Here is a 12,678-nt window from a genome sequence, read left to right on the forward strand (position 1 = left end):
AAGGACATACGTAAATCACGTTGTTCACCATCTGTTATATAGTAGATGGGCTTCCCTTGTGGCTCAGATGGTAAAGAACCCACCTGCAATGAGGGATACCTGGGTTCGATACCTGGGTTCGATACCTGGGTAGGGAAAAGCCCTTGGAGAAGGGAAAGGCTACCCACTCCAGTATTCTGGCCTGGAGAATTCCATGGACTGTATAGTCCATAGGGTTGCAAAGAGGCAGAAACCACTGAGTGACCTTCGCTATATAGTAGATACTCAGTAAATGTTAAATGCAAAAAGAAAATTGAGCAAATGGCACATTAATATTTACTCGCACATCTTCTAGCAAAGCTACTGAAAGTTTCTTATCTTCTTAACTTGACGAAGACATGCTTGGAATCTTCATAGAGAATTAAGGAAAGGAATAATTACAAAGGTATAGAAATCAGTAAGTTGATGAAGTTCAGATCCCTTGTTCTAATCTAGCATCTTCCAGGTCCTGTTCTTTTTCTAAGACCGTGCCCCCTCTGTAGAAGATGGAATACAGAAGGTCAAATTGCTAAGTCTACTAACCAAAGGCTCACTTGATTTGGTGCCAGTGGTAAACTGCATGTATGAAATTCTCCACTCAATCCCAACCTGCTATTTGGTCTTCATTCTTTGTATGGGCCCCTCAGTTATCTACTCTCTGCTCTATATGCAAATCCTTATTCTAGGCAGCCGTGGGGGAAAAAATGTGCTTATTTGCATGACCTTAAAAGACCACACTCCTGCATTTTAGTTAAACCACACTCATGATATGGACGCCCCCCTTTCTCCATCTGAACTGTTTCTATCACTGGACATATTCTTATCCACTGATTTATTTATTTGGCAAGTATTTATATAAGCCAGCTAGCTATCTGCCAGGTGATTTTCTAGAGTTGAATAAAATCCACAAATTCCCTCTCCTAATGAAGTTTACATCTGTTAGGGCAGATGGACGATTAACAAGTAATTAATTAATTAATTAAATGATGAGGTGATAGACGGTATGAATTAACTAAAATAGAGTCATGGGATAAAGAGATTAGATCAGATAAGAGGAGAATTAGACATGGTGGAAAGAGAAGATTGCTTTGAGGAAGTGTCATTTTTATTGAGACCTAAGTAACAGGGGACCCAATCAGGGTAAGTTCTGGGAAAAGGGATTTTAAGCAGAGGATTGGATGAGACTAAAGCCTTGATGCTTGACCTTGTAGCTGGAGCTATTGGGTGAGGAAAGGAGGGTAGGAGATGGGGATCAGAGGTAATCAAAGGCCCAGACAAAGTCATCACACACAGAGTCTGGAGTTATTTTTAGGAAGCCATTTTTTAATGCAAATCACCCTTTGATGACTTCTCTCTATCTTGCCTGAGGGGATTTACTTTTCTGTAAACTGTCAGAGATGGTTCCCCTTGACTAAATTATTTTTTCATGAAAGCATTAGTCACAAAATCGTGTCCAACTCTTTGCAACCCCATGGACTGTAGCCTGCCAGGCTCCTCTGTCCATGGGATTCTCCAGGCAATAATACTGGAGTGGGTTGCCATGCCCTTCTTCAGGGGATCTTCCTAACCCAGGGATTGAACCCCAGCCTCCTGAATTACAGAAGATTCTTTACCACCTGAACCACCAGTGTAGCCCCTATTTCTGCATAAACTCTTCTAAATTTGGTTGTCTTGATGGAGTCTACCTGCGTCACACCAGCTTTCTCTGTCAAGAGGGACAAAACACCTTCATCGCCTTTCTCTTCACGTGTCAAGGCTCGCCTTGCTTTCTTCCACCCTCTCGCCCTCACTGAACCCACCACCACCTTTCTGTTGTTTCTGTGAGGAACGTTTTCAGGTCGATCTGGACTCGATGCAGCAGGGATGGCAGATGGCCTCTGAACTTCCAGTTTCACTTCCCCTTTCTCAAGGAGCTGCTCCACAGGTCACTGTATCAGAAAGGCTTCACACATACATCAGTTTCACCGAGGGGATGAGTGGGGCCTTCTCTCTCAGCTTGTTTCCACAGCAGAACAAAATGTTGTTAAGACACTGTCTTACACTGAGAAATTTGACAGGTTTTAAAGCCTAGCTCTGAAGTGACTTTGGAACAGATGACACAAAAGCCCTTTAGACTTTTATCACCTCACCAGTCTGGAAGGAAAGTAAATTTTGTTCTAAACTCAAATCAAAACCCAAAACAGAATTTAAAAGGCAAGTTGGCTTTGAGGTTGAAAACACAGGGTGGGATTAATTTATATCTGTAAAGCCTTTTTCATCTTATCTGTAGACCATGATGAAGGGGAGCAAAACGCTTGATCCATTGAAATATTTCACTTAGTGGGGTACCTGACTTGAGGTTGATCCCCTTCTATCTTTACCTTTCATATCTGAGCTAAACTTGGTCTCTTCATGTTTTCTCTATATCATCTCTGCAAGAACGAAACCTAAACCACCTTTATCTCTAGAAAATTAACTAACTTGGAAAGAATTTTTTTTTTTCCTTTTTCTTTGTTCATTTGAAAATGTAATGGGATCCAGTAAGTAATGGTTCTGAGTTTTAACCCTTAAATGCACTTTCATATTTTCTAACAGATTCTTCTGAGGTGTATGTTTCCCGAGTCATGCAACAAGTTTTCTTTGAGATAAATGAAGAAGGCAGTGAAGTGGCAACATCAACTGGTAGGACAAATGATGTCACGGGAAGCCAGGAGGAAGGACTGGGGAAATGAGCATGAGGATGTTGGCCCTTTGTGGCTCTCTGACCTCCTGTCCCCCTCCTGCTGTTCAGTACACGATAGCAAGGGCAAAGTGGTTATTTAAGCTATTTATGCTTCTGTGTGGCTGGAGTTTAGGGCAAAAAAAAAAAAAAAGAAAGAGAAGGGACTGATATCTACTTATTTGTGAACTGGATTACCTGCCCAATAGCAGTCAGGCTCAAACCTGAAATCATGATTGCTCAGGAATATTCACTCTTAAGTGAATTCACTCATTTCATTCTTCCTCTGTACTCTTGGTTCCTCCTTTTCTAATTTGATTCTTGTTGTTAATGTCTATGGCAGTGGCTCTCAAACTTAGCTGCATGTGAGAGTTAGCTGAAAAGCTTTTAAAACTTCTGTGCCCAGCCGAGAATACTGCATATTAAATTGAATATTGAACACCCTAAAATATTGAATCAGTATCTCTGGTGATGAGATTTAGCCTTCAGCATTTTCTTACATTTTCCTAAGTGATGACAATGCACATTAAAGGTTGAGAACTGCTGCTCTCCAGTGACTTGCAGCTTATCCTTGGTACTATGAGTATAATGCATAGACCAGCAGCATCAGCATCATTCTGGAACTTATTAGAAATGCAGAACCTCGGGCCCAACTCCAGACTGACTGATCCAGCATCTGCATTTTCCAAGGTCTCTTGGTGACTTGTATGAACATTACAGTTAAGGAGCTGCTCTTCTATATCTCCTTGAACAAGTGGCATTTTGAATAGTATCTATGCTGCATAAAAGTAATATTCAACAAATAATTGGAGAAAAAGCCTTAAATTCAATTAGAAATGGGAAGGCAACTTTAATGAATTCCTCATAAACATATTTTAATTTTTCAGACTATTTGGATTTTAGCCAGTATGTAAAAGATACATATCTTTTAAATAGTCATATTGTTAAATTTATACCCACATTATTAATGCCAGTGGATTTTGACATCTGGGTGGGCACACTGGGCTCCCTAATGTTTTGTCATCTCCTGAAGGGCTCCTGTATGGGCTATTACAATCCTTAGAGAAATCAAAGCTGGTGTTGGGATGAAGTTGCTAGTTCATGTAGAAAAAATTTTCACTTGCTTTTACATAGAATTGGAAGAGTGCTTGTAGATCATTGTCTGATCCTCTCATTATGTTGGTGATAAAACAGACCCACGTGTGGAGCAGTTTGCCTAAGGTCATATTAGTAAGAAACAGTAGGGTTTGGAATGAAACCAGATTTCCTGATTTCAGGTTCAGAACTCTTCTGCCTTGGCCAAGGCCTCTTGTTTTTAGTATAGAGTTCTCTAAGAGGAGATAACAATCATAAGGGGTCAGCAGTGACCCTGATGTATCACCTTTGTTAGTGTGAGTATTTTGACTTTCAGGCATCTTCTCAGTGGATTTACAAAATACCTGGATAGGAATTAGGAGTTCAAACACTATAAAGTAAATTATCTAATGTAAATAAAAAGTGAGCAGAAAGTTACTGCTTAAAAGATGAAATTTTCAGCTGCTGTCACTAAATTGAATCTAGTATCTGGCTTTCTTCTTCATTAAGCATAAAGTGTGAAGTTAGAATTATTCCATGAATTCCAATATCTTTTCCTCTGCTCTTCAATTTTTAGATTTATTCCAAATTTCTGTATTTAGAAAATGGTTATTTTTCCACATGTTAACTCCTCAAACAAAAATGGCCTTTCCTGTCTACAAAAAATATTGTGAATATTATGGATATATTTTCTTTACTGATCTTTAAATGTGAACATCTAAATAACTCTTGTCTCTATTTCATAGGCATAAATACACCTGTGATCATGAGTCTGTCACGGAATCAATTTATAGCAAATCATCCATTTCTGTTTATTATGAAGAATAACCCAACAGGTACCGTTTTGAGAATTCCCTGGGGGAACTGTTTAAGTTCAATAGACCTAGTCTATTGAATATGTTGGAATCTTGCTATTAATCACAGTCTGTTCCAGCTGGAAATGACAGTCTGAAGTCATTTGTTCTTTCAATTTATTGAATTTATTTTATTTTTTTCCAAAGTTTTTTTAGTGATTATTTGTTGAGTGCTTGTTTTGTACTAGGCATTGTGTTTTAAGAGATGCCAGTGACCTAAAATGGGAGAAGGCAATGGCACCCCACTTCAGTACTCTTGCCTGGAAAATCCCATGGATGGAGGAGCCTGGTGGGCTGCAGTCCATGGGGTCGCTAAGAGTCGGACATGACTGAGTGACTTCACTTTCACTTTTCACTTTGATGCATTGGAGAAGGAAATGGCAACCCACTCCAGTGTTCTTGCCTGGAGAATCCCAGGGACGGGGGAGCCTGGTGGGCCGCCGTCTATGGGGTCGCACAGAGTCGGACACGACTGAAGTGACTTAGCAGCAGCAGTGACCTAAAATAGATCAGTACTAGTAATAGCTGCTAAGATAGTCTGTATAGGTGCTGGTGATGTTAAATACCAATCTGTACAGTTAACACCATTCCAATAAGTCAGATATTTGATGCACAAAGACATAGAAACTCAAAGAGAAGTTGTGTAGTTTGCCTAAGGTCATACAACTGAAAAGTGGCAGAGTGAAAATAAGACCTGTTTGTCTCAGAAGTCAACTTTCTTTCAATAGGAGTAGAACTTGGAAGTTGCACAGTTGTGAAAGGTTTCCTAGGTAGATTCCAAGAATAAGTGACTAGCTATAGGCTCTGAGTGGGAGGGAGGGGTCAAACATTATTCCAATTCTCTAATTTGGGCAATTCTAGAAGATAATGCAGTTAGGTACAAAAGGTGGGGGTAGTAGTCAATTGGACTGGCATTACAGACACGGTGGACACATAAATGCAGATGGTCTGGATAGATGTTTTTGCATCTTATGAAATGAAAGAGGCCATAAATATGGATGGTGAGGAAGCTTTCTTTAAGTATATATTTAGGACTCCTCAAGAGTCATAACCTGATGACTGTATACCACTGGAAAAGAGAAAATACTTATTCATTTCTGTATCCCGCCCAGAATTTGGCAAAGTGCCCTGCACTTAGTATCAGTATCTCTGGAGATTGAAGGTTTGGACTTGGGTCCAAGGATGAGTTTAATGAACTAATAGTTCTAAGTCACTATACTTTCTAAGCTATATTTTTCCCACCCCCTATTTGAACATAATATTAGTACTTATGTCATGCTGTGCTGTGCTTAGTTGTGTTCGACTCTTTTCAATCCCGTGGACTGTAGCCAGCCAGGATCCTCTGTCCATGGGGATTGTCCAGGCAAGAATACTGGAGTGGGTTGCCATGCCCTTCTTCAGGGGATCTTCCCAACCCAGGGATCAAACCCAGGTCTCCTGCATTGCAGGTGGTTCTTTACTCTCTGAGCCACCAGGGAAGCCATTATCTCATGGAGGTAAATAAAGAATATATTAAGCCTGTGACACAGTGCCTGGCACATGATGTTCATTGTGAATACATCAATAAATATACATAAAGGAAGGAAGAAAAGTGGAAAAGCTTCTCTAAATGAATTGATTTACATGGAGAAGAGACATAGTTAATTTCAGAAACTGAATCTGTTAGTTTACTGATATTAGTTTAACTGATATTATTGACCCCTGATGAGATGGCTGGATGGCATCACCGACTCGATGGATGTGAGTTTGAGTGAACTCCGGGAGTTGGTGATGGACAGGGAGGCCCGGTGTGCTGCAATTCATGGGGTCACAAAGAGTCGGAAACGACTGAGCAACTGAACTGAACTGAAGGGATATATCAGTCTCTTTTTTTAGGTTGTGTGAAACTAATGCTGAATGACTATTCTGAAAGTTACATCTTGGAAACAATGGGATAGTTTCAGATTTGCTGAGGCTGTATTAACACAACTTCAATTCTATAGGGGATGAGTCAGTGTTACAACTATGTTACATGTTACTATGTTACTATGTTACTATGTAACTATGTTACAACTATACATCCTAAGGTTAAGGATGTATAAATCAAATGACATAGAGTCGGACACGACTGAGCGACTGATCTTATCTGAACCTTAGGATATCTCTAATTTCTTACCTTTAGTGTGTAATTATTGAATATGCAGAACAAAAAGAACTGAAGCTGCATTGGGCATCAATGCTCAAGGAAATATGGCATTTAGAATAATATTTGACTCTTTATTTTCCAAATTGATGACTGAGGGGTTAAGGATATGTAATAGCTATCAGTTATATGGTAGTGAAAATTCAAATTAATTCGCTTATTTACTTATTTGTGATAATGCTTAAGTGTCAGACCCTTAACGACAATTTCCACTGTTTTATGATCTTTATTCTAACGAGACTTTCTAAACTAGTGCTACTCCCCTAAAGTATTGTTTCAAATGAATGGCCACTCATTTATAGGAGGCTGTAAATTGTTGCCATATATAATGTAGAATGGGCTATTATCTTAAGACAATACTCATTCAGTGATTTATTTATTTTTCCTTTCACAAATGAACTGAAGAAATCATTGGGATTAACGAAGCTGGTGATTTACCATGGCACAGTGACCTACCAAATGGCATAATGATTTATATAAAATATATTCATTTGACAATTCCTGAAGTATGAGAATGAATGTTTTTAGTTTTAGTAAAACCAATTTTTACCTAGATTTAAAATTTTCCTTTGGTAAAACAACCTTCTTAGGCAAAATCCATACATTATTTTTATTTTCGTATCAGTATTTAACTTCCTATCATATATACATTTCAGTATGCTCATCCAAATCTCTTACTGAGCCAAACTTCCAGGGAAATGGAGAACAATTCTTCTTCTTTAAGGTTGAGGGTATAGGACAGCATTAGAGACTTTTAGAAGAAGGTTGTGAAAAATGCTACATGAAATGTGCCATTTCCCAGAAAGTAGTGAATCATAGTTTTGAAACTGACAGTGCTCCATACATAACAAAAAAATATTGTGTTTAGAATGTTTTCAGGTCCTGGGTTGAGGGGAGAAGCAGACTGCAGGGTATTAAAAATCTTTTTTTCTAGGCTGTTAGCTTTGGTTATGCTATTGTATTTTTTAGATTATGAACTAAAAAACTGCTTCTGACAGAGATGTTTTATAGCTATATATTTAAATATGAGGGATACCTCTTTAAGAAGTGGGCATGAAAAGTGGAAACAACAATGAATCTGCTTCAGCTTGCCTCTATATCCATTGAGACAATGTCAAGGAAGGTTTCACTAATCCGTCCAGTTTTGTACTGAGTAGATTGGCGATTGCTTGTAGACTTAATTCAAAATATGGTTCTCCTTGGTCAGAAAAACAGATTGAAAAGACTAGGACAAATGGCTTTTATGTAATGTCCTATACTTCTGATAGTTTAAAATTTTAAACTATTGTCTTCAATTTATGAGGTTAGTTACTTTAAAAATTCTTCAAACAAGCATTTCTGGTAACCATTTCAATGCCACAGAATTACAAAGATGTAAGAGTTATTGTTGATTCTTCTTGTGTCTAAATGCAGTATACAGCCTGGGGAAGTTATTTATGTATCCATGTCTGTCTGAAAAAAAAAAAAAAAAGAGTATTTGTTTTCTTGTATTGTTGGAATTATTTTGAGATTTTTGTGGCAAAGTATTATTAATTTATAATCATAAAAAGAAGAAAAAATCTGCTAGAGATTATGTCTATTTCTGTGTTAATTGGCTTTATTAAGACTGTGTCTTGGACTGAACAATAAAGAGTTCATGAAGAAGGGCTCTTCCTTTTTACTTCATTTCTGCCATTATTATTTCAATACTTGTAAGTGTAATGTTCATTCTCTTTAAAATTATGTAAAATTTTATTTTGTAACTTTTGAAATGAACCTTTATTACATATGAGTTTAAAGGAGGTAACCCAAAGCAGCATGACATTGAGCCATTCAAGCCATTTACCTTACCCTAGTTGGCAAGAAAGGTGAATGGATTTTGACGTGTCATTTATTTCTGTTTTGTCCTCTAGTTCATAGTTTCTTTTCACTTGAAAAACACAGAATGGCTGGAAACAGGTGTTTACATTTATGCTGTATACTATATCACTTTGGTGAGGATGTAAAAGTATGAAAGATGTGAAAATATTGCCTTTAGCACTAAGCTTTGATTCAGAGCTGAAGGAGAACTGAGAAGCTGCACTTTTAACCCCAAGGGTTTATATTACATGCATAAAGAGATGACTGCTAATGCCTTAAATTTAAAACGTTTCCTATGCTCATCACCATTTTATTACTCTATGTTTGCCTGACTGAGTCTCTATATTTAGACGAACACCTCTCTGTCACTTTAATTTTGCTTTCCTTTATGAAAAACAGAACTAATGCATTTTCCATGACAAGCTGTTGTAGGTGTCAATATATTTCATAAATTATCAAAACGTGATTAATAATGATATAGTCATCTGCTTTAGAGAAGTAGGCTTTGTTATTAGACATTGCCAGTTTACCTTATAAGTAAAAAGACTAAATGACTTGTTAAAACATTAAGAAAAATTGATTATTATCATCTTTTTCTCCAGAAATTCCTAAAGAAATTTTTTTTCTTTTCCTAGATTCAATTTTGCTTATGGGAAGGGTGACAAATCCTGACACCCAAAGGATGAAGGGAAGAGATTTAGATTCACTGTGAATGGAAAGTGGGGCCTCAGAATAGAAGGTTATTCCTGGAAAATAGTTGACTGGCAAAATATCATCAAATATTTTCTATATATCTTTTTCTGTCTTAAACAGTGGCTGTATTAATCTGTATCAATGAATAAATGAAATTATGCATGCATTAAGTGTTTTTGTGCTTTCTGTATTTTTATAAAGTATATATGAATAAAAAGCAGTGAACTTACATAAAATATTAATACATTAGAACAATCTGTCTATGATATCTTAGATATAAAAGTCCTGTCTTAGATATCAAAGTCTCTATATTCCTACAAGACCGAACTATCTGACTCCCAAGTATAGCACCTTTATCCAGACCATGGGGAATTGAGTCAAGAGAGAGAGTGCATGTGCTGGTACCTCTCTGGGGTGCCACTTGAGATACCAAGATCCAGTACCTATGATAGTAAATGAACTTTGAGTATTTAGTTTATCTTAACTTGATATTCCATGTGTTATGTTTAATAGTTTCATTGTTTCAATACATATCAATTTGTTCTTCTGATTTATGCCTTAAACCTGTAAAAGAAAGTAGAAGCAACAAGAACTTTTTAATAAAGCTTTCCTGTACATGAAATTGGCAGCTAAATTAGTGTAATTTAGGAGGCTGACCATCCATGATTTTATAACACTGAGCTAATGGAAGTATTAGAGCCAAGATTGTAATCTACAAATATTAAATGCAACACACTTCCTCTGATGTCAAATGTAAATACCCCCAACAATACTACTTTCAAATGATTTTATATAACATTTTGTAGTTTTTCTATTTTCATGTTAGTAATGCAAAGTGTCCTTTTGTTTGTGCTGGCAATTCTCTGCAGAGTTTAACGATAGTGGCTTTCCATTGTTGAGCCCTGATTTTGTGTCAGGCACTGAAGTCAGCACTTTTTGGACATTATGATAAATGCAGGAAAGATCCATGAGCTACTATTACCCATATTCCTGATGAAGAAACTGAAGCTCAAGCATATTATATAAGCAGTCAAGGACATATAACAAATAAGTATGGAGTCTTTACCATATTTCAAAGTTTGAGCTCAGGACTATCTGTATCAGGAGACTCTGACCATAATCACTGAGTTATAATCCCTCCTAAGTAAGTCCTTTAAAGTAGTGCAGATTTTCCCCTGAAACTTCATGCTTTCTGGTTTCCAATGTCTAGATGTCCATCTGTAGCAAAACCTAGAGCAATACTCAAGACTATATGAAGACAGCTTTACAACTAATTGTGATGGCTTCAAACCATAACATAATCAAAAGTAATACTAGCTTTCCTAGACTGTAAATTGCATCTTACTTAGATATAACACAGTGAATGCTAATATATATGTTAGTGATATATCACAAGTTTGTTCTTCATCATGGAACTGATTTAAAAATATGTTTCCTTAATTTAGGAAGAAGAGCATAGTACACTATTAAAAGGACAATAGTTTTATTTTCAGGTGTTTTTCTTGGGTTAGGTAAATTTGTACATTCCCTTCTATGTGTTACATGTTAATCTGCTCTGGAGATTCATTCATCCCTTCCACAAACACTTACTGAGCTTCTATGTTCCAGGCACAGTTGTGTCCAGCTCTTTGTGACCCCATGGACTGTAGCCCTCCAGATTCCTCTGTCCATGGGATTTCCCGGGCAAGAACACTGGAGCGGGTTGCCATTCTCTCTCCAGAGGATCTTCCGGACCCAGGGATCAAACTTGTCTCCCGCATTGCAGGAGGCGTCTTTACCACTGAACCACCAGGGGTAAACTAGTAAACAAAACTGACAAGGTCTCTGACCTCACCAAACTGACAATTTGCCAGTGGTAGAAACATAGTAAATCAGTGAAAAAATAAAGTAGGATAATGAAATAGCAAGGAATTTATAGCATCAAGTAATGTAATAAAATGACTGTCCAGGTTTCACTTTATGTTTTCATAATATGTTCCTAATATATATGCTTCTCTTAAGTAAGATCTGTTAAATGTCTGTCTCGGTTTTCTCACTATGGAGTCCAACTTTGCATTGTTGCCGTTTTTCTCTGCCAATTTCATGCTCTACATCTGGTAGGTATTACTTGTCTTACAAAAGGAGATGGTTAAGGTCCTTATAAAAGAGAATAGCCTTCTGGTGTGGATTCAAGCTTAAAATATCTCCTTTCCCCGTTCTAGACACATAGTTGTCACAGCACTTCTAAGATTAAAACCTTAGTCTTCACCTTCATTGCATTTAACTCAGTGGTTATTATAGTTCCATATTACAAAGGTTAGAAGTGTCTGGAATGTATTTATAATATATATGTGTGTATTTATTTATTTATGAAATAAAGTAAGTATGAAATAATTTTCTCTGCCAAGCTATATGAAACCATTAAAATTCACAACAGTATACAATATATGTGGGATAAAAATATTTTCAAATTAATAACCCTCATAAAAGCTTAATATATCATATATACATATATAAGCTTAACATATCATATATATATGATGTAATTTCAAAGTTATTAGGAATTAGGTTTCATTGACTTCACACAGTTATAATACATGGCATATTTTAGAGGAAGGAGTCTGTTACATTAGGAAATGGGACCTGGGAGATCAAAGGTCTGAGACAATAAACAATTTCTATTTCAGGGGTGAGGTTTAGAGAAGTCTCTTGAATTGGTTAATAAAAACATGGAAACCTTGAAAGATACAGAGAAAACTTTAGGGCAAGTTTTATTAGAAGCCAGTGTTTTGGACCTCTGTAAAGAAGATATTTTCTCTCAGGATGGCGTCAGATACACCCTATATGGGGTAAGTCCTCCTGAGCTATGCGTCCTGAGACCGACTCCACGCTTAGGGTGGGAAAGGGGGTCTACTGAAAGTCTGCTCGTAAGAGCACTCTTTCTCCCTGTGGTTTAGTCACTAAGTTGTGTCTGACTTTTGCGACTCCATGGTCTGTAGCCTGCCAGGCTTCTCTGTCCATGGCATTCTTCAGGCAAGAATACTGCCATTTCCTTCTCCGGGGGATCCTCTTGACCTAGGATTCAAACCTGGGTCTCCTGCCTTGCAGGCAGGTTCTTTACTGACTGAGCTACTTTTTTTCTGGCTCCTTGTGTGATCATCTCTTAATCTGAACCCAAAATTTAAGAGATCAAAAATCTAGTTTCTGTCTCTTTTTTGATGCCTCAAGTGACCACCTTGATGTTATAATGTAAAGGAAATGAAAGATGATATATTTTTCACTAACATATTTTTGGCCTATCATCTCAATTTTCTGGAACTTCAGTGTCCTCATTTGTACAG

General features: G+C 37.2%; 1 protein-coding gene across 1 annotated transcript in view; it reads left to right on the forward strand.

Annotated features, from left to right (window-relative positions):
- Positions 1–9,475, forward strand: part of SERPINI2 (serpin family I member 2) — a 39,139-nt gene extending 29,664 nt beyond the window's left edge. Inside the window, exons 6-8 of the mRNA XM_070380646.1 lie at positions 2,593–2,679; positions 4,537–4,626; positions 9,301–9,475. Of these exons, the coding sequence (XP_070236747.1) occupies positions 2,593–2,679; positions 4,537–4,626; positions 9,301–9,377 (254 nt within the window). The 3' untranslated portion in view covers positions 9,378–9,475. The remainder of the gene's footprint in view (positions 1–2,592; positions 2,680–4,536; positions 4,627–9,300) is intronic.
- Positions 9,476–12,678: the final 3,203 nt, after the last annotated feature.

Source organism: Bos mutus, chromosome 1 (genome assembly GCF_027580195.1).
Source record: "Bos mutus isolate GX-2022 chromosome 1, NWIPB_WYAK_1.1, whole genome shotgun sequence".
In the NCBI taxonomy this organism is placed as follows: Eukaryota; Metazoa; Chordata; class Mammalia; order Artiodactyla; family Bovidae; genus Bos; species Bos mutus.